Genomic DNA, 20,524 nt, shown 5'->3' with positions numbered 1-20,524 from the left:
CCCTTGTGAAAGTGATCCTCGACATCTTTTCTCTCTTCAACTGCGCGAAACGGAGGAAAAACGCGGCGGAAACGAGTCGCGAAATTTTAGCTGCCCGCAGGACCCCTCCCCCGCAATTCTGAATTCTGCCCACACTCCAGCCCAGTCTTCAGTCCTTATCGGTGTCTATCTGCTGCTGATTGTGGAAGGCGTACCCTTGCACTACTGGCTGTCCCTCCATTCATCCGCCCTTCCAACTCTTCTGAATGAACGGGGGTTTAACCCTTCAATCACTCATACTCTTTTCCACTCCAAACTCACTCAATGGAATGAATACATAGAATTATTCGACTTATACGACCCCTGAAGGTCCTCACCTGCAACTTTCGCATCCACCTCGGTTTCTCATGGCAAACAGAATAAAACCAGCTACCACAAAAACAGAACCCCCCGACCTCCCAACCCGCCAAACCTCCCTCTCCCGCCTCGCAACAGCCGCCCACCTCCTCGACGGCTTCGTCCACCGCAACAAGAACCAGCACCGCGGCACGCGATGGTGGGCGCCCTTCGACATGCTGCGCCGCAGCGTGCGCAAGCTCCTGCCTGACCTGGAAGGCGCAGTGCAGCGCGCCGAGCTCCTGTGCTCTTCATCAACAGCACCAGGAAAGCGGAAGAAAACGAGCGACAAGGGAGGAGCCGCCCGCGCGGCCGTGGCCGCCGCCAAGCAGCCGGAGCTGGACAGGGTCGAGGTCAGGGCGCAGTGGCTGCATGATATTGTGGCCGTCAAGGCATTTGAGTGAGTTTTCCCTCGCCATGTGACGCCGCGGCGCGCTGAGTTTGGATATCTCACTAACGCGTGCGACAACAGGGCCTTCACGCAGCTCGTGGCAGACAGGCAGTTCGCGCAGCTGGGCCTGATGCTCATCGGCGTGCTGGCACAGGTGGAGGCGGCGCTGGCCCCGTTCGTGAAGCCCTCTGGGCCGGAGGGCGAGCCAGAAGGTGGTCCTGGGCCGGAACCCGTCCAAGTAGCTGCTGGTGTGGCTGTGACACAAGACGCTTCTGCTGCGACGCAGAAAAGGGAGGTGGGCGCCCAGCAGGAGGACGACCTGGGAGTTGCGGTCTCGCGGGACGAGCTCGGTGGTGATGATGACGAGGAGGACGACGTCGCGCCGACAGCCCGGCGTGCCTCACCGCCGCCAGAGCACCCGCCTACCAAGGAGAAAAGGCCCGAGAAGGGCGAGATCAAAGGGAAGAAGAGGTCCAGAGCAGATGACTCAAGCTCATCGAGGATAGGCAGGCCCGAGAAACTGGTACGGCCGAAGTCGTCGAGGGACGAGGGGAAGGTCAAGAAGAAGAAAAAGAAGAAGGGAGGCGATGAATTCGATGACTTGTTTAGCTCTCTCGTATAGAACAGACAGCCCTGGAAATTGCTACTGCTATACGTCACCTGCTCTGAGCAAACAGACCTTTGCTATGCTCTCAATCACACACTGAGTAAGACGAACACTCCGGACGGCCAGGGACGACACGTCCGGACGGGAGCAACCTGCTTACTGCAAGATGATAATGCTCACTTACAATTTCAAACATCGAGCCGGGAGTCTCAAGCATACACATACAGCGTGGAGGAGAATATCATTGAAGATGGAAAAAACACATCTAGTCATTACGAAAGTCACACTTAGACACATGCCCAGGATGAATTCCCGGTGCCTGCCCATGTCCCATCTCATGCACTTCCATTGCCCAACAATCCCAGACCTGTCTCCTATCTCATTTTTTTTTTCTTCTTTTTGAATACACAGACGCCCTTCCAACTCTCTTACCCAATCCTGGAGATGAAAATTGCACCGGGAAGTCATCCTCCAACCATACGCGGGCTTCCCAGGTCATATGTGGCCAGCGAATTGGTACAAGTCCAGGTGCCACCAGCGACGACAAGAGAAGGCTTGGTTGTGTACCTAAAGGCCAAAGGACGGGTCTCGTTCAGATGCTGCCTGGAAGGTCGATTGACAGGATTGAAGGAGCTCCCAATCTTCTCATCCCGCTCCTATTGATCTCGACTGTCCACTGCCAGTACCAGAACTCTTATTTATGTCGCTTATGTGTGGGTTGTCCTGCCGGCTCGTTTATGGGCCGGTGCGGGTGTACGACCAGATACGAGCACGCATGTCTCCAGAGCCAGTGGCGAAGTAGTTTCCGGTGGGGCTTGGGGCCACGGAAATGACACTGTTCTTGTGTCCCTGCAACATGACCTGAGTATTTCCGGTCCTGGGGTCCCAGAATTGCACACCTCGGTCCTTGGATCCTGACATGACCCACTGGGCATCTGGTGTCAAGGCAACAGAGAGAACAAAGTCCTAAGAAACGTTAGATTGAGAAAACTAAAGGTTCGCTTGGTGACTGAACTTACCCGGTGGCCTTCGAAAGTCTTGACACATCGTCCGCCCTTTGGAGCCTGGTTCATTTGTCCAGGTCGGGATGAGCTGAGCTCCCACATCTTGATAGTCCTGTCCAGACTACCACTGACAAGATCCTTGCCACTGGGGGAGAATGCAACACTATAAACACTGTCCTTGTGGCCGTCAGGGCCCTCCAGACGCTCGACAAGGTGGCCAGTAGCAATATCCCAGACACGAACACTCTTGTCCAGAGAACCAGCAGCGACGAGACGGCAGTCGGGGGAGATCGCTACGGTAGTAACGCCATCCTCGATAGTGAGCGTCAGCACGCTGTTGGACGTCTCAATATCCCAGAGTCGGACTGTTCTATCGCCACTGCCTGATGCAATCGTCCGACCATCGCGGGAAAAGTCTAGACTATAGATGTCCTGCTCGTGGCCGGAGAAGGTGTTTCGGATGGTGCGAGACTGGATGTCCCAGACCCGAATCAACTTATCCTCGGCACCGGTGGCAAGGTACTTGCCATCAGGACTGAAGCAGACGCTTCGGATGTACAAGTCGCCGCCAGTGTCGGCGTTGTCGTCCTGCAGTACGCAAATCTTTTCTCCAGAGATGATGTCGTAGATCTGGGCAGACTTGTTGCAGCCAGTTGCGACGTACTTGCCATCCATGCTGAATCGAACACAGCAGACAACACTCTCATGCGCCAGAGTGTGAACCAGGTCCACATCAAGCATGCGTGGAACGGTCGGGTTGAAGACGACGAACCAGTCATCTCTGGCCTTCTTGTGTTGAGGGGCCAGGCGCTCGACGTCGAGATCACCGAGGGCGTTGTTGGGAGGGTGATGCGGCTGGGCCATCCTGGCGTGGTCTGGAGTCGGGTGCGTGCCAACCTGAGGAGACTGGCCTGGGCCTCCGGGACCCGGATACGGAATCGGAGTGTTGATCTGAGGAGTCGCCGGGCCACCAGCCGGCGGTCTGCCAGGCCCGCCGCGCTTGCCAGGCCCCGGGCTAGCGGTGCTCTGGGGAGGCTGGGACGGGAAACCACCCGGAGCTGGGCCTTGGGGGTATTGCTGCTGGAAAGGGGGCGCCTGCGACGGCGGTGGAGGGGGCGGCGGGGGGCCCTGGAGCCCTGGAGGAGGCTGCGGCATCTGGTGAGGAGGGCCCTGCTGCTCCTGAGGGGGAGGAGGCGGCGGCGGGATAGGGCCACCCTGGCCACCCTGGCCGGACATGATGGCGCTGAAGGCGTTGGTGCCCATTCCGATAGCTGGGGGAGGGGCTTGAGGAGGGCCTTGATGGGGAGGCGGACCGACCATAGCACCCTGAGGAGCGCCACCTCTGGCCTGTTCGAGCTGTCGGCGGAGGTGGGCGACCTCTTCTTCGAACCTGCCAAGCATGGTTGTCAGCGGATGCGTGCAGGCGCAACGGCGAGCATCGGGGGGAGGGATATCATACTTCTGCTTGAGCGCCATGTGGGTTTGCTCCATCGCGTAGACCTTCTCACGAACCAATTGCATTTCATTTACCTGGGTTTGAACTGTGACGAATGTTAGAAGCTGGGACTAAATTGAAGAGGTCGCGCCGAGCCGGCACCGGCGGCCATTCCTCGCCGCAGGTTTAGGTGTGCTCACTCTGGTGCTCGTAGTTTTCGCATTGGCGAACCTGGGTCTCAAACTCGGAGCGGATGTTGTCGAGCAGCTCGTTCAGGCGAGGCGCGCCGTTCCCTCCGGGCGGGACACCTCCCATGCCTCGATGCGGATACATGGACATGATTGCGACGCCTCAGCTGTAATTCTGCTATTGACAGTGTTGTTGGCGGCGGCGGTGCCTGGTATCGACGCTATAGCGAAGATCAAATTGGATGATGCTTTAAGATGTCGTGTATTGCTGGTTGAAACAAGCGCCGGCCGGGCCACAAGGGCTGAGTTGGGCCAACGGTGGTTGCGGTGCTTTCAAGTCTGAGTCGTTGTAGAATTGCGATCCGGGCGCGGGCTCGTCGTGTGTTTTTTCCCGTAGGCGATGGCGAGCTCCACCGTGGATCGATGACGACGTCGGAGGGAAGAAAGGCAGGGTGGCGGCGAGATGGTCGCTGATGAAGAACAAGTCGCCGTCCGAGCCTCGCTAGATTTGGGTCTCGTCGTGTCGTGTCGTGTGTCGTGGATGAGGAGGGCGGGAGCAGGGCAGGGGCAGAGGAGAAGAGGAGAGGCGCGCGAGATTGAGGAAGCAAGAAGCAAGCACGCACGACTGATTTTAGGGAACCCGAGCCAGGCTTGGCCTGAGCACCATGAGCACTAGGTGGCCCTGGCGGCCGTGCCCTTGGTGCTGAGAGGGTACTGGTAGAGGGTGGGAATGTGGGCATGGGGCATGGGTGTTGCAGGTGTGGTGGGTGTTGGTGTGGGTGTGGGTGTGGGTGCAGGGGCATGGACATGGACATGGGCAGGGGCATGGGGCATGGGGCATGGGCGTGGATGGGCCGGGCAGGGCAGGGCAGGACGAGGCAAGGCAAGGCAAAGCTGCAAAAGCTGCAAAGCACCAGCGCGCACAGTAACTCACCTAACCTCCCGCTTGGTTACTGAAAAGAATGGGGCGGCGCGACCTAGCGTGCTAGCGCAACCGAGTGGGTCCCCGCCCAAGACAAACCCTGCCCGCAGCCGAATCGGGCCACCCACCGCACCCCTGCAACCCCCCAAGGATGCCCCTTCCTTTCCTGGGCTCGGTGGTTGTGGTGGTTGTGGTTGCAAAGAGCAAGAGAGCAAAAGAGAGCAAAGAACCTGCCTGGGTACTACCCGCCACAGGTATTTTATACCGATCAACAGCTCTTACTCGACCCCATACGTTTCAATAACACTTACCGGCGGACATACGGTGCTACTGTGTATGCGTGCAATGTGTGCATTAAGCTATACGCAATACATACACATTCACAAAAGCCCACGGTTTCTGTGGCTGCCGCTACCGTGTTCTGCTTAATGATTATGTATATGTATCTATACACGTATTCAATGGTGTAAGGTAGAGCAAGAGAGCAAAAGAGAGCAAAGAACCTGCCTGGGTACTACCCGCTATAAGTATTTTATACTGATCAACAGCTCTTATTCGACCCCATACGTTTTAATAACACTTGCCGGCGGACATATGATGCTACTGTGTATGCGTGCAATGTGTGCATTAAGCCATACGCAATACATACACATTCACAGGAGCCCACGGTTTCTGTGGCTGCCGCTACCGTGTTCTGCTTAATGATTATGTATGTGTATCCATACACGTATTCAATGGTGTAAGGTACGTTGTATCACAGGACGGAGATCCCCCCCCCCCCTCCTTTTCCCTCCTCCTTGCTCTTTCAAGCCAAATGTCACGAAACCTGCATTCAACCAGATGGGAACAAGACAAGCACAGTTGCACACCTGGGTATTACTGTGCTGTACTGTTACACGCCCTCATTGCTAGCAGGTGCGGAACCAGACTGTGGTATGTACATCCTCGGGGCCGTTGGGTTTGCGCCGGATTGATTGGCAAGATGCGACACACATTTGCTTGTGGGGGCCGTGACTGCCCCAAACGGCTAGCAATGGAGGGCAACCGTCCTGGACAAGCTGCCTGATGGGGGCAAGCCCCGATGGAAAACGTGGCTCTGGCGGGTGAGGCACGCTCGGCTGTTGCCTGTGCTGTCAGGCTGGCAGGCAAAATAAGTTTCAGCTAGCACCTGGGTATGTACATATATACATACATACATACCCAGGTACACCCATCGGGCCCGAATCCAGGTGGCAGGTTGGGATTCAGGGTTTTGTCTTTCTGTTCAGGAGGGCCCCCTGGCCCCCCGACCGGCGCAGGCGCCCCAACCCTTGGATGTTTCTGGCGTCTGTGCGCCCTCAGTACATTTCATCACGGCGTCTAAAATAAAGTTGGGGCCGGATGGGATGTGAGCGGCACAGTCTGACTGTGCTTCGCTCTAGTACCACCGTGTTGCGTACGCGACATCAGATCTCTGTTCCATCTCCGTCTCACTCATTTGCTCTCCAAGGGAGCATCGATTCATACACTGTCATCTCGTCATGCGGGCTGCGGCCACGGGACACTCTGCCCGTGCAATGCTCGAGATGATCGGATCGGATCGCTTCAGACAGAGACCAGGGGGGCCTCTGTCGTCCGTCCACCTCGGCCCAGGGCTCGATTCGATTCGATTACCAAAGGTGGCACAAGGCGCAGTACCCATCGATCAATGACCGCACTTGGCGAAATCCACCGTGGTCCCCAATCTCCCCACAGCCGGTACGAACCATGTACCGTAGACTACAGCTTACCGCAGGATGCAGGACATGTCACCGTACCATTATCCACCACGGGGCAGGACGGCCAGTGGCCAGAGTGCATGTTGACCAGTACAGTGCTTATTGTATCACCACCGTGAGGAAATTCCTCCGGGCGTGGACGTCGGCGGATCCAAAACAAGGGGGCCGCAAGAAACTGCGCGCTAAAACGGGCACCCTTGCGCTGTGGTACTGCAAGTGTTGGTGCAGCTGCAGCTGCAGGACTTGGTAATGGAAGTGGAGGGAGAGGAGGGTAAGGGAAGTAAGCCCGGGGAAGTGAACGGTCAACACACCATCCATCACGATAGGGGACACCCAGTCAGTCTAGGCAGACAGCCGTGCTTTGTACGGGCAGTATAGCAGCTGCTAGTCTACTGCAGAATGTTCCGAAGCCGTGTTTTAGAGGCTGACCACACCACACTAACCATCCACTCCACACGCTTCGTTTCCGCCCAGCTCATCCCGTCTTCCCAGACCAGACGACTCATCGTCCCAACTTTAGCCGATACCTGGCACAACGCGACACCATCGTAAGCAAGAACTCCTGTCTGAGCACTTGGCCCTAAAGCGTGTTCGGCACCAGCGAAGGCAAGACGGACGAAATGTTGTGGCACGTGACAAGTCGAGGACCAGGAAATCGGCCGCCCATCGTCTTCCCTTGTGCGAGGTCGCACCACAGCTTCTCAAGGGCGAAAGGGTCGCTTTTTCTTGCATTCTAAAATCACCGGAGAGCCAAGAACTTGGTCCCATGACAACCTTTCATCCTGTTATAGAATGATCACAGGTTTGACGTAGTAGCATCTTCTCCTCTCCCCCCCCTGCAACATGTCGGTTGCCATCTCTCCACAGGTGATCCTCCTGGCCAAACAGCCAAACAGCACGCTTCTGATTACAAAAAACTGACAACCCCTTCCACATGTATACACACAGCTCGTATATAGAGGAGCTGTCCAAAACCAGCCCTCTACCCGAAGTCAATCCACACAAGCCATGGCGCGAAAACAGCGACTGTCAAACTTCGCCGCGATGCCTCCGGCCTAGAATCAGGCGGCCAATCAAATGCGGATCTCGCGGTAGTACCCACTTCCTCAACAAGTGTTGACGGTAGGGTTGTACCGTCGGAGCCGACCATGACTCCGTCCCAGTTGCGGCTCTGCCGCTTCGCCCTAGTGTCAGACTGACGGCTTATATATCGTCGCAAATAATGAGTGTCCGACGATCCGACCGTTTGGTGAATCTAGCAAAAGAAAACACACAATGTCCGAGCAGCCACTGAGTAAAGCTGATGATGCTAACGAGAGCGTCGAGGCCACAGGGAGCTGCTGGGAAAAAGACGGATGTTCGTGGTCTTTTTCGTTATAAGGGAGGAGTGAGCCTTCTCGGATGGTTCAACACGATTTGAGATGCTGAGAGAGACGCATCGCAAACGTTTATCCGGTAGAAAGGTTCGAGAGCGAGCGTGGGAAACCGATCAGGTGCATGTGCGATGGGATGGTTTCACATGGTTTCTGTCACGTTGAAACGCCTTTTCGTCCCATGCGTGCATAGCTTTCAGTCCGGTACAACCCCGGATATTCCGAGATCTCTGGCCTGCCATCCCTGATGGTTTTCCCCTATTTTCTTCCACGGCCAGGGTGTTGCTCAGGTGTAAGATACATAGCAGGATTTGAATGCTACACGTCTCAAACGGTGACTATCACAAGAGCAAGCCAAACCTTCTTACAACATGCCAGAAAAACATTTTTGCTGATTTGCTGTCATTCACGGCAGGCACGCAAGCCGGTCACTTTGCCACGGCATATGTGAACGCAATAACAGCTATGGTGGCTCTTCAAGTTTTGATCTTTTCTGGGATGGCTCATGCTTGGACGGTGCTTTTACCCATTCGGGAGATAGCATCACATATTATTAGACGTGAATCCAAGTCTATTTGAGACTTCAGCGCAGAGCGCGACATCCTTAATCATTGACTGGCTGCCCTGGACGCATGCTCCGAGCAATTGTAGCCATGACCATGTGAGGTGGCCTATAATCAGCTGCGCGAAGTGAGCAGTGAGATTCGGGACTGGCAGGCTTCGATTAATCGAAATCCTGGGTACCTGGGGATTGCCGCTTCCCGGAAAAGATAATATGGTGTGGAGATGCTAATTGAAGTCATTGTGGCTTCTGGGTGCCGAGCGAATCAAGTGCACAAAAGAGTTTAGACCAGCAGATGTCTAATCGTGTTTCCATTCTAGACTGGCTTGTCGGCAGTTCTTCCCATATGCAACTCTGAGCGGAAAGCTTGTCGTTATGTAGGGATGGTGGAATAGGAGTCGGCCGGAAGAGCGCTGATAGATGTTTTCTGAGCATGGCCGCCCCCGACATTGTCCCAGTATAACTTCCACTGAAGGCTCACACACGTGAGGCTTCAGATCAATCTCTATTGTCCTGCTTGCTGGGACGTAGCAGCTTCACCATTGCGAAGTAAGGCTGGACTGGCAGGGTGTCAAAAATATCAAGCCCTGGCTTTGACGTCGAGATGTCCTTGCCAGATCGAAATTGAATGCCGTTGACTTCTTTCAGCTCGCTCAAGTGTACTCAGCTTCACCTTTGTATCTCTTCGCGACAGGAGGGTTAACAATGGTGTTCTTTACCAACAATATCGAGGCACAATGGCACATGAATATAATCACGGCAAACGTCATTGAATCTGCTCTGCAGGACAGTATTCTTTCCTCTATAATTTGAGGCAACATAATTGTTTGTGATAGAAGTCGTAGGTCGAATTCCAAGTCTTGAAGTGGAAGCAACTTTTGGACTGAATGAGCTTGTCAAGATCTGTGCCGACCTAGCACTTATTGCTACAGATTCTGTGTCTTTGTAATCATCAGATTATGCAATCAAATTTTTGTGACCTGGATCGTTTAGTTGTAGAGCGTTGTGTGCGTATCTAATTTCGAAGGCTTGAGGTGCTCCATTGTTTCCAGCAGACGTGGAACCCAAAGCAGCGGGAATAAAAAGTAAGCGAATTCCATGAGATTCAACTTCTCAAGCCCTCCAGCAGGAAGGGAGGGGTAAGATGTAAATGATCATCAAGGGGCTCAAGACGGTGAGACATTTTGTTTTGGAGTTCGGCCTATAGTAGCTTCTCCCGCGTTTCCGGACCAGCACACTCATTCTTCCAGGTTCAAGTCAGCAAGCTTTGTAATATTGGCCAATGAATTGACGGAGAAATGAAAAATGCAATGTGTGTCTTTTTTTTAAAGATACGAGGAATTCCTCAGGCAACCACCGTAGTAACGTAACACCGCAGCCAGACCGTTTCGGCCCCCACCCAAGGTAGACGCGCATCAGCCTGGAAGCGACGCTTCACCAGATTCCAAGTCGAACCAGAGGTGCAGTGCAGACTTTCTGGTACCACCAGGCGGCCTCCGGGCAGCTAAAAGTAGTATCAGCATCATAAGGCTCCGGACAATGACGACTTGTTACAGTGCGTTAGCCCACCCGCAGCCCAGTAGCTGACGGATTGGAAGAGTGAATAGCTTCAGGCTGCTAGTATGCATACTCAAAACTGGCTCCTGCATTGGACTCGGACGATTGCGACGCCTTCGGCCTAATTCTTTGCCATTGAACCGGTCGTCCTCCCAGCCCTAATGCATCTTTGCATCGGCGACATTTCTTATAGAGGATGACCAGACCGAGGCTGAGAAAGGCAACCACTTTCAAGCTGCGTAGGAAATCCAAATACGCATGCGCCCAGGACAGCGCCTTTGTTCATATAAAAGGACTTCAGAGTCTCTGTGTGAAAGTCGGAATGTGTCTCAGTTCTCCGAGCTTTAGTTGCGGCTATGACTATCTGAAGTTTCTATTCAACAGGTTCTCTAACTTTACTGTTTGTTATGTTCTCTTTCTCAGCCTAATTTAATAAATATGTAACTTTGAATCGATCGGCATTCTTACTCTCTTTCATCTACCTTCGTCGGATGTATCTTTGGCATTTGGAGGGCTCGATATATGTAAAGACACTTACGGACCACCACTCCAAAGAACAGTCCTGAGCATGTAAGCAATACTTTGTTGCTCCTTGAACCGTAAAGTTCTGAGGCTAAACCTAGCTACAGGGAGTCATCTGGTAGCAATGATCTGCTGGGGGTGGGAGCATGGGATTCTGGTGCAAAGCCCGCCCGCGCGAAGCATTCGTCACACAAACACACCAATGACAACAAAGCAAATTCAGGTGCGAAAGACGACAAAATGAGTGTCCCGCTCGCGCGTTGGGTGAACAACTCTCAAGATGAGCCCTGGAGCCACGTTGCCGGAGGCGGCAGGGGCAAGCCCACAGACGGCGCGGCAGAGAGAAACCCAGGCGCTTAGATATGACGGCGTCCTGTGAACAGAGTCTCCAGAAAAGCAGAGCAAGCCTCAAGTCGGATGAACACCTCACATGCAAGCATGGTGTTGGCTATTATTGGATGCGTTATTGAGTCCCGAGCTGGCACTCGGGACATTTTACTTGTACCAAGCTGTCTTTGCATGTGCAGCTGATAGGCTGTGCAAAATAATGAGATAGGCAACTCTTAACTTCAATTCCATCCAGAAGACAAGTGCTTCTATACCTCTTCTAAACCTCCCCTATTCAATGTTCCGCTTGTTAGTATCAGAACAACTATACTAAGAAGGCTTAAAGCAGCTATGCAATGTTAGATACAGACATCTTCAACGTATAGAGTCACATATTCCCATACCTAAACCCGCTAATACTGTGGTGTATATTGCGCCCCCAACTGTCATTGCCTCTTTGTCCTGCTGTCTTCGAGCTGGAGGTCGCGGAAGTGATGATGGCTGCTCTGTCGGAACCGGATTTCCTGAAGTTGTCATGCTAATCATGGACGGCTGTCTACTAATTGCAAGATCCACCGGTGACGCATTGGATAATCCTGTAGGCTCAGAGCTTGAAAAGGTTGTAGGAGATAATGCGGTCGATGTACAGAAACCTGTTGATAAAGTATTCGACCCAATTGTGCAAGGGTAAACAGAGATACCCAACGTTGTTGTCAGTATTTCCATGCTGAAATGGATAAAGATATAACAATGCAGGGCAAAGACTAGAGTACCATGTATCCAAGGTCAGCCGCTTGTGAGTTGGGGACTCTTGAAATGCTAGGTCCCTTTGTAAGGATTTCCTGTACTGATATGGCTTTGTAGCTCCTAGTTTTGTTGTCTCCTCGAAAGGTTACTACTAGATTTGCTTGCTATGTCATCTAGAGCTGACTTGTTTCAATTTGAACGAGTCTTTCTCTTTTGAGAGTTCTTAAACCTTGTTGCAGGCCTCGATTCATCTGTGTGCCTTCGATGACCGCATTGCTAACGATGGATACCACAGAAGCGGCTAGGGCGTGCTCTCTAATTACTGATATTAGGATAGGTTATCTTGGCAGAGATGGTCTTCGCGCGCACATTCGTTTCAACTCAGCGTATGAGGTCACTGGGCATCGTCGCTACGTCTTTGCCGCATCTAAGCCTCGGGACACAAGGCCCAGAACACATCGGACGAAGAGTTGATGATCCGTGCAGCAAAGCACTGAAGCTAGCCGAAGCTCTCTCAAATATCATTACCGCCACAAGCAGTCACTTCGTAGGCACACGATGTAGGTTTATTGCTAATTGTCAAGAAAAGAAGCAACTGAATATATGCGGACCATGTCGAATGTACTTCAGATAGATGAGTATGGACCAAAGAGGCCACCGCTGCGTCCGCAACAGCCGCGCCGGAGAACTACCGGAGGCGCCGCTGGACGAATTACACGCAACGCTTTCTCATACTTTTACACAACGCCAGACTTGGACCCCGATCGCTACAATCCTGATCGTCGTGGACGAACTTCTCGCGACACTTCGAGCATCAAGAGCACTTCAAGTGGCAAAGATTCCGAAAGCAATACGGAGGAATACAGTGCATTCCCAAAACTGCAGAAGCGACTACTTATAACATTAATCGCTTTCGCAGGGTCAATTTCCGGACTCTCATCCAACATATATTTCCCCTCGCAAAATGCTATCGCCAGGGTCCGTCTATGCTTCCTACAGTCGAAATCTTCTGTGCTAACAAATGCAGGATCTCAACGTTTCCATTCAACAAGTCAACCTCACGATCACATCTTACCTGGTCATCCAAGGCATTGCGCCGCTGATTTGGGGTCCATTGTCTGACACTATCGGGCGACGGCCGATCTACCTAGCGTCCTTCAGCATCTACGTGATATCGAACATAGCACTTAGCTTCACGCCAAACTACGCCGTCCTCGTGATCTTCAGGGCAGTGCAGGCCGCAGGCGCCGCATCGACGGCCAGCATCGGGAACGGCGTCCTCCAGGATATTTGTCCTATCTCGGAGCGAGGAGGCTACATAAGCTTCTACCAGGCCGTGCGGAACTTCGCGGTTGCCTTTGGCCCCGTCTTGGGCGGCATATTCGCGCAGTTCCTGGGGTTCCGCGCCATATTCATGTTCCTGCTCGGGCTCTCCGCGGCGATCACTATCCTCATCGCTATGTTCCTGCCCGAGACAATGCGCAGCCTGGCTGGGAATGGCTCATGGCGATTAAAGGGCCCGATCTACCAGTCGTTGTGGCGCATGATTCGACCACCCAAGTACATGCGAGACCCAGACGAGAAACCTAGCAGGAAGAAGGTTACACTGGCCACTTTTGGGGGTCCATTCAAGTTACTTGTTCGCAAGGAGGTTGCTTTCAATGTCTACTTTTTCGGCCTCATATACGCCGTGTGGAGCATGGTCACTTCGAGCACGACGAACCTGTTCGCTACTGATTTTGGCCTCAACGAGTTGCAGCTGGGACTTATATACCTGCCAAATGGTAGACATCTCATTTTCTTACCGTGAAAAGGCCACAGCTGACAACGCTCATAGGTATTGGCACCGTTGTTGGATCAGCAGTAATTGGGAAACTGTTGAACCGTGACTTTGCCGCCGCTTCACAGGCCTACAAGATGGCTCACGACTTGCCGGACTCTCACGAGCTCTCCCCTAAGAAGATTCCGGTCGACTTTCCGGTCGAGCGACTTCGCTTGCGCCGATTACCGTGGGCCTTGGCCCTATTCGTCTTCACCCTCGCTGGATACGGCTTCTCTTTATCTTTTCCCGCCGTGTATCGCCGACCCGGTTGGATCGCCCTACCACTGACGCTGCAGTTCCTTATTGCGGCTTCGGCAAATGCGATGTTCTCTATAAATCAGACCTTGGTGGCCGACCTCTGTCCCGGGAAAGGCGCGAGCAGCACCGGGATAAACAATCTGGTGCGGTGCACACTAGCTGCTGTCATGGTGGCGTTTGTCGAAGAGATGATTAATACATTAGGTGCAGGAGCAACGTATTTGGGATTAGCGTTTCTAGTTATAGCTTTTGCGCCACTGTTCATAGCTAATTGGCTTTGGGGCATGCAATGGCGATCATCTCGAGCACAAAAAGAGAATAAAGAAAAAGAATGGAATTGAGAGAGCATGTGCGTAGGTGCACAATGTAGCCATTAAGCAGCTGATTAGCGAATAGAAAATCTTCAACACTTATAATCCTTGATTCACTTTAAATCCCACGACTTTGCGTATTATTGTTTTGGCGGAGTCAATATCTGTTTGGGAAATTTTGAACAAAAGACCATCAATTCAAATTTTAACCTTTTCAGCGTCCCAAGTTGTCAAGCGACACATGCGCTGCTACTTTTCTGAGATAAATCTATTTTCTATCACAAGTCATTGGCTAGAGTCGAAAAATATAGATGATGATCAAATGACCTCTGGCCAGTTCTTGCTGCCCCAGACATGATCTGTAGAAGTGAAATGCAATTGTCTAATCCAACTGTCTACGCCACTCCCCACTTCCCACTCGAATTTTGGCTTGGAAAGCTTGTGATGCCGGGTATTTCATTTTTCTTGGCAGGACCTCCACTACCCGTCACAAAGTTTCGGGGCAATTAGATGGGGGGCAAGGGTCTATGTTCATAGGAACTTCATAGGAGCTGGTAATGTATCGCATTTCTCAACACCATTCACCAAACCCTGAATTTCAAGTTGGACCGATTATAGACACGCACATTTGCATGATGACCTGAGAGCCAAATACACGGTATTTATAAAGCTCTATATATGCTAGGTATAATCGGAAATTGAGATCAGGCGAACGAGACATTTACTGCCCGAGTCCAAACATCACTATGATACCGCTCCGCAAAACGAAGGGCCACCAGTGAACCTCCTTATAATTATGAGCAGCATTGGCACTAGTAAGAGGGAAGTGTTAGAAAATGCGTAACGAGCCAAGGAACATTCATGCGAGGTAAGCCCACTGTCACGGTGGCGCCGCTCAGAGTGCATCCGGAGGCGGTCTCGGTCGAGCCACAGCCTTGGCCACCACTGATAATGCCCTGGCAAACGGACTCGGGAGACTATGGTGTAGTGAATTGGTCAGTTCTGAAGCCCAAGGTTGGACACCGGGTGGGAAGGGCAACAAGGATTTCAAACGTACGCAACCTGTCTCCCGGGTTTGGCAGGCCGCCTGAGCGAGGCCGACGGCCAAAGCTGACACGAGAAGACCGGTGATAGAGAACTTCATGATTGCGATATTGTTTTTTTGCCGTGCTGTACAAGGGATATGGCGTGCGTGAGTGTGGGAGGAGTGATGAATAAGGTTTGAAGGATGATTCAATCGGCAATTATTATAGTTTTAGATCTGGTACATGCCGTATCGTTCGCCCCTATTTCGCATTTGCACGATAATCAAGAAGATGGATTTCTCGTAGAATGAGCGGTTCTTCAGTCGTCCGAATTCCCTGTTAACCCGCATTATTGCGAGTCAGCGGACCGAAGCGAAAACTCTCTTTTATTGCTGTGCCGAAGGGCTGAAACCGTTGGTTCTTTTTATGTGCTCGTAGTTTCGCCTCGTTCAGTCAATGGCCCCCACCAAAATCAGTCTCCTTACGGATGCCAATCAACAGCCATGGAATTGCTTTAAGTGATTGCCATACGTGCGCTGCTCATCAGGTTTGATCGGACCCGGTTGGCACATGTGGCAATGCTGCGTCGCATTGACAATACATCAGAGAGTCGCAAGTGGTGGACAGACGAGCTGTTACCGATGTGGTTAACCACTTATAATGTGGGAGGTAGGTAGGTTGAGCGCTGTTATGGGTTACGTGGAATGTCGATGATAATTAGAGACACGACTCATTCCGCAAAGAACCATGGTGGCTTGCCCACACAGCCAGGACTGATATGTGGGCCGGCTTGCGTGAGAGGGTGTAAGATGTACGCGCCTCGCGGAGAAAGATGCTGACCCGTCTGAAACGAGCAACAAACCCCCATTGGATAGCTATGCAGGTGAAGTAGCCAGAAAAGCTCCAGACTTCAAATAACAGCACGACTTTTCGTCTTGAACTCCAGGGCCACATCTTTGCGCTGAGATGTAGAAGTAGCGCTGCTTAAGACCTCCTCCGACCATTGGGGTTTAGTGACATCCGGTCCATAGAAATACGAATTGAGCGCCAAATGCATAGATTGAAGGTTATTTTGTTGGTAAATAACGCAGCCCACACAACATATAATCAAACCTTGGGATGCTCTCGGTCACTCAGTACTGAGGTACAAACTATTGCTCTGTCTGACCTTGATTAAATTCAAACACGACTTTAGAACATCCGGAATTCCATACGGTGATCCGATATTCGGCGGGAGAGGTCTTCCGCCAACTGATGACCATATCATATACAATCCAGAGCTGCCCACAATGTGTCACTAGTACTTTCAGGCGTGGACGTCGGCTCGACACGTGCTTTTAATACTGTTTCATGTGCTATTAAGTGATGGAGAGCAGATCAAAGCATGTGAAAGCGCTATATTGATTGCTCCGGTATTTATGTTGTCAAAGTTGTGCCTCCAAACCAGTCCCTGTAATCAGCTGCTCTGTCTACTTCGGTCTTCTTGCTGTACATCATAGCACAATGCAGACATGTCTTGCTCAACGCACAGGGACTTGGGGAGACTTGTGTGCAATAAAAAGGTCGCCAGAAGATTGAACGCCAGCTAATATCGCACCCAAAGACGTATGATCATTCATAACATTGGCGAGCGCTCAAAAATACTTTTAGCATGCTAGCGCTCGCCTCTCGGACAGTCTTGACTTAAACTTGTGTAGACCCACGTAACTCATAATTTGAAGTCCTCTATGCGTTTTCAACACCACCTCACTCGATCTCAAGTTCTACATGTTGGAAACGTCTCGGCACTGGCGACAGAATGCCACGACCGTTGTTGCGGGCCCCACTGAAGCCCCTTTTCAAAATCTTGGCTTCGCACCTCCGCTCGGATCTAACGTTTCTCGTGATAAGTTTGTAGCTCGATGCTCGCACAATATTGAGCATTTTATCATGCTGCTTGTTTGGAATAGGTTGAGGGACAACGTCAAACGGTAGATCTCGATGCCATCGCTCAGGGAACTCGGGGTCAGGGAGGTGACGTGAAATTGTGGAGCTGAGAAACTCGCTTGCACTGATGACGGTATGTTAGGACAAGTTCACTCAGCGACGACAGGAATGAGAAAATGTTCAAACCGGGGCGGCGGCCAGCCATTAGCTCCTCGGAGTCAATGAGGCAAACAAGGAGTGAGTATACGACCAAATAATCTTGGATGTTTAGATCGGAGGTACCCAAATCTTGCACTGTTGTTGTAAATGGTCATCTGCAGCCATAATGTAGAATTGCTGACGACGGCATGTTATGCAGGCCACATATTATACCATACCAACTGGCATTGGCTGGGTGTATAGGACTGAGTATCAACACCATTGCTGATCACATTCTTCTGTGGCTCGACCCCATATCTACCAGCTTGCTAAAGGTGATGCCAAGGAGAGGTTTGCCTTTTGGAGGGGTCTAAGTACCGTAGGGATCATTTCTGAGGTCCTTTGGGGATGACTTGTGCTTTCTATGATTGCGCATAACCTTTTAATTACTGACATAGACCTAGAGCTTATGCTTTCAATCATGTGGTAGAAATCTTGCTTCAGTTGCCATTGATTCACGAAGCTACGTGAGGACGGAAGACGCAGAGACAACGGGGTTCACATGAAAGAATGATAGGACATGTTGATCCGTTGTATATCATTATAAAGTCGCTATATTCTCGGCGCCCGGTTGCCGAATGCAAGGTCCGGAACTTCTCGTTCTATACACACTTCAGACAGACCACAGCTTAATCGAGTGTACCAAACAGCTGTTTTTCAAGCTTGCTCAGCATCTTCCTGCTCTTTGGCGAACTTCCAATATTTCAGGACAGCGTGCCTTGCTGATGATGCTCCCATCTAGAATGTTGTGAAGATGTTATGATGCGCTCATACATCATGGGTCCAGGACACCGTGTTGTCAATGGCCCATTTGTGGATGGCGTCAAAGTTCCGGCACGTGTGCAGCGTGCTGAAGTCGGGCCAGAAGTCTCCGTCCTCGTAGCCGTACTCTGGGTACTCGCGGAAGGTGAATATGCCAATGTCAGAGGTGCACATCAGGTTGATTCGGATGGCCTCGAGACAGTGATCTAGTAGGAAGCGATGTCAGTACTGGGTGTTCTCCTCGGGCGTGCGACACATTCACTCACCGACATGGCCCTTGAGCCCATCCTCCTCTTCCTGGATGTCACTGTAGATGTTGACGTAATATTCTTTGTATACATATTGCCTCAGTAGGTTGAGGCAGTGCAGTTGGTGGAACACTTCGACCGCAGCGCGGTAACCCTCCTTGCCTGTCTTCGGGTCCGTCACTTTGAGCGAGTTCCTGGGCAGTCCTAGCCTGTCCAGCTCGGCTTCTGATATCATTTGGTCGCCCACTGTAAAACAAGCTTAGCATGTAGCTTCAATTGGGGCCTGAAGGATGTCTCTACTCACTGTCGTTGGCGATGGAGTCCCATGCTTCATCGACCTTGGGACCATACCCAACAAATGGACCCTCCACCATAGGTGTGAGGTTGAATCTGACAGTGTCGTATTTCACGGTCGAGGCCACCGGTGCTGGTCTAAATTAGTACAGACTGCCAATATAAGAATATGAGGATGTTTGATCGGTGCCTACAATAAGACGAGAACTGTTGTGTGACCTGCAGGTCGGATGGCCTCGCCGTCCTGTTGCAGAAGGACAGCGTAAACAAAGTCATCGACAGGGTGAGCAGGATGGCGTGTCCTATCCAGGCCCAGTGCTTGGAGACGAATTCCGATGCTCGTGTCCTGGCATTTCTTCCGAATTTGTCGTCTCCTAACCTCCTGAGTGCTATCCTATCCTTCTCGTATATTGTGGACTCGGAGCTGCTTCGACTCTGTTCCTCATCTAGAGGGACAGCTTGGTAGTCCTTCGCCATTGGGGAGAGTAGAGGGTATTCACACGCAGAGTATGTTAGGAATCTGAATGATGAGGGCATGCCAGCTGCTCGGACAAGCAGATTAGAAGTGAATGAGGAGGGAAGAGATGGAGGAAACACCAGGCTTCCTAGAAGGCCGAACGTCAGGAGGGATTGTTGGGACTTGGCTACCGTCCAAAGATTCTTGAGGCGAAGATCATACGGCTAGACTTGCTTCAGATCGCTTCGTCCTGCCACGTCAATGAGGCCAAGCCTTCAAGAGTGTATGATCAACGTGAATGACGGGAAATCAATGATGGTTGTTTCTCAGTGAGAGAATGTTCGCTCGGTAAAAACGGCACCAGTGCAACGGTAATGGGAAACAAAAAGAAATGGGAGCGGCGTAGGCCATTACAAACCATTATGCCAGAAAGCAGGCACATAGGCCCCTTTGAGGTTGAGACGTCTGATGTTGGCGGCGACATGGGATGAGACAATGTTCAGGGCCAGGGTGTGTTTGAGAGGGGAGGAAGTGGACAGGACGAGCAGGTGGCCGCTCGGTCTCGAGTTCTCGAGTTAGCTCCTCGCTTGGTCGCGTGGCAGGCCCTTAGCGAGGGGAACTGGTGGGTTTGGGGGCCCCACAAAAGCCTTCATGACGGGCATTAAAGTTGGTGTGTGTGGGAGTGAGAGGCAGAGAGACAGTGATGGTTCCGGCATTTGGGCGGCTCTAAACCCAACTCTAACTCGGGTGAGATGCGTGCAATGCAGTCAAGTTGATTGTAAAATGCCCGAATGGAGCGGGCTGAGTGGCACCATGACCAAGAATGGTCTCGAGCCTATGCAGTCCCAGGGTTCGCAGCCAAGCCGCTGTCGTGGGAAGTTTGAGCATGGGTTCGACTCCAAAATGGGCGACCTGTTAGAAGCACTAGGCGTTTCACCTGGGCAGACTTGGCTCGGACCCTGCCAAAGACGTCAACCGCACCCCCTCCCCGTCCCCCCCTCGCCCTTCGATCTTCCGCTGGGGTTCGTCAGCCATGCCGCCTCTACTGTTACGCTGCTCTAAAGTACGGCTTGCCTTCCCCACAGTGACCACGGTACTGATTGGTGTCTCGGGATGAAAAGGCGCCAAAAGTTGCAGTTTCAGCCGCATCCCAACCTCGAACACTCGCAACGGCAGGTTGTGCCCAGGGCGGCTAAGACTTGATGGACATGATCCACTGAATGCCAGTGTGAATCATGTTCACCTTGGATCTGGCTTGGCCTTGCCAGGAAAATGATGGGCGCCCACCGCTGATCTGGGGTACTGGCGAAATCGCGCATCTCATTTGCGAGATGTGTGAGATCTGAACCTGACACAACATTAGCCGTACCACTCAGCGCCTCCATCCATCCCTGACGCTGCTCCTCGTGAGTTTGATGGAGCCGCAAAGCTTGGCTCCTGCAAGCTTCGAACCTTG

General features: G+C 52.1%; 5 protein-coding genes across 5 annotated transcripts; 2 read left to right on the top strand and 3 right to left on the bottom strand.

The window, feature by feature from the left end:
* Positions 1 to 386: 386 nt before the first annotated feature.
* Positions 387 to 1,388, top strand: J7T55_015101 (ribonuclease mrp protein subunit rmp1; the record flags this gene model as incomplete). Its single annotated transcript, XM_053133364.1, has 2 exons — positions 387 to 775; positions 848 to 1,388. 2 exons carry the CDS (start codon positions 387 to 389, stop codon positions 1,386 to 1,388), a joined length of 930 nt encoding a protein of 309 aa, XP_052988830.1.
* A 720-nt stretch (positions 1,389 to 2,108) lies between these two features.
* J7T55_015100 (uncharacterized protein) lies at positions 2,109 to 4,151 on the bottom strand (the record flags this gene model as incomplete). The annotated part of the gene is made up of 4 exons (XM_053133363.1): positions 2,109 to 2,339; positions 2,393 to 3,767; positions 3,837 to 3,918; positions 4,013 to 4,151. The coding sequence occupies 4 exons, from the start codon at positions 4,149 to 4,151 to the stop codon at positions 2,109 to 2,111; spliced, it is 1,827 nt and encodes a 608-aa protein (XP_052988829.1).
* An 8,004-nt stretch (positions 4,152 to 12,155) lies between these two features.
* J7T55_015099 (major facilitator superfamily transporter) lies at positions 12,156 to 14,078 on the top strand (the record flags this gene model as incomplete). Its single annotated transcript, XM_053133362.1, has 5 exons — positions 12,156 to 12,327; positions 12,402 to 12,745; positions 12,795 to 13,551; positions 13,605 to 13,990; positions 14,052 to 14,078. The coding sequence occupies 5 exons, from the start codon at positions 12,156 to 12,158 to the stop codon at positions 14,076 to 14,078; spliced, it is 1,686 nt and encodes a 561-aa protein (XP_052988828.1).
* An 892-nt stretch (positions 14,079 to 14,970) lies between these two features.
* Positions 14,971 to 15,302, bottom strand: J7T55_015098 (uncharacterized protein; the record flags this gene model as incomplete). The annotated part of the gene is made up of 2 exons (XM_053133361.1): positions 14,971 to 15,135; positions 15,216 to 15,302. The coding sequence occupies 2 exons, from the start codon at positions 15,300 to 15,302 to the stop codon at positions 14,971 to 14,973; spliced, it is 252 nt and encodes an 83-aa protein (XP_052988827.1).
* Positions 15,303 to 17,964: 2,662 nt separating this feature from the next.
* Positions 17,965 to 19,088, bottom strand: J7T55_015097 (uncharacterized protein; the record flags this gene model as incomplete). Its single annotated transcript, XM_053133360.1, has 5 exons — positions 17,965 to 18,045; positions 18,100 to 18,275; positions 18,336 to 18,563; positions 18,622 to 18,744; positions 18,806 to 19,088. The coding sequence occupies 5 exons, from the start codon at positions 19,086 to 19,088 to the stop codon at positions 17,965 to 17,967; spliced, it is 891 nt and encodes a 296-aa protein (XP_052988826.1).
* Between the last annotated feature and the right edge of the window lie 1,436 nt (positions 19,089 to 20,524).

The sequence above is a fragment of the Diaporthe amygdali genome (assembly GCF_026229845.1).
Source record: "Diaporthe amygdali strain CAA958 chromosome Unknown NODE_36_length_484128_cov_64_979186, whole genome shotgun sequence".
NCBI classification, from domain to species: domain Eukaryota; kingdom Fungi; phylum Ascomycota; class Sordariomycetes; order Diaporthales; family Diaporthaceae; genus Diaporthe; species Diaporthe amygdali.
Note: the sequence above shows the minus strand (reverse complement) of the source record. Positions and strands in the feature narration are given on the sequence as shown.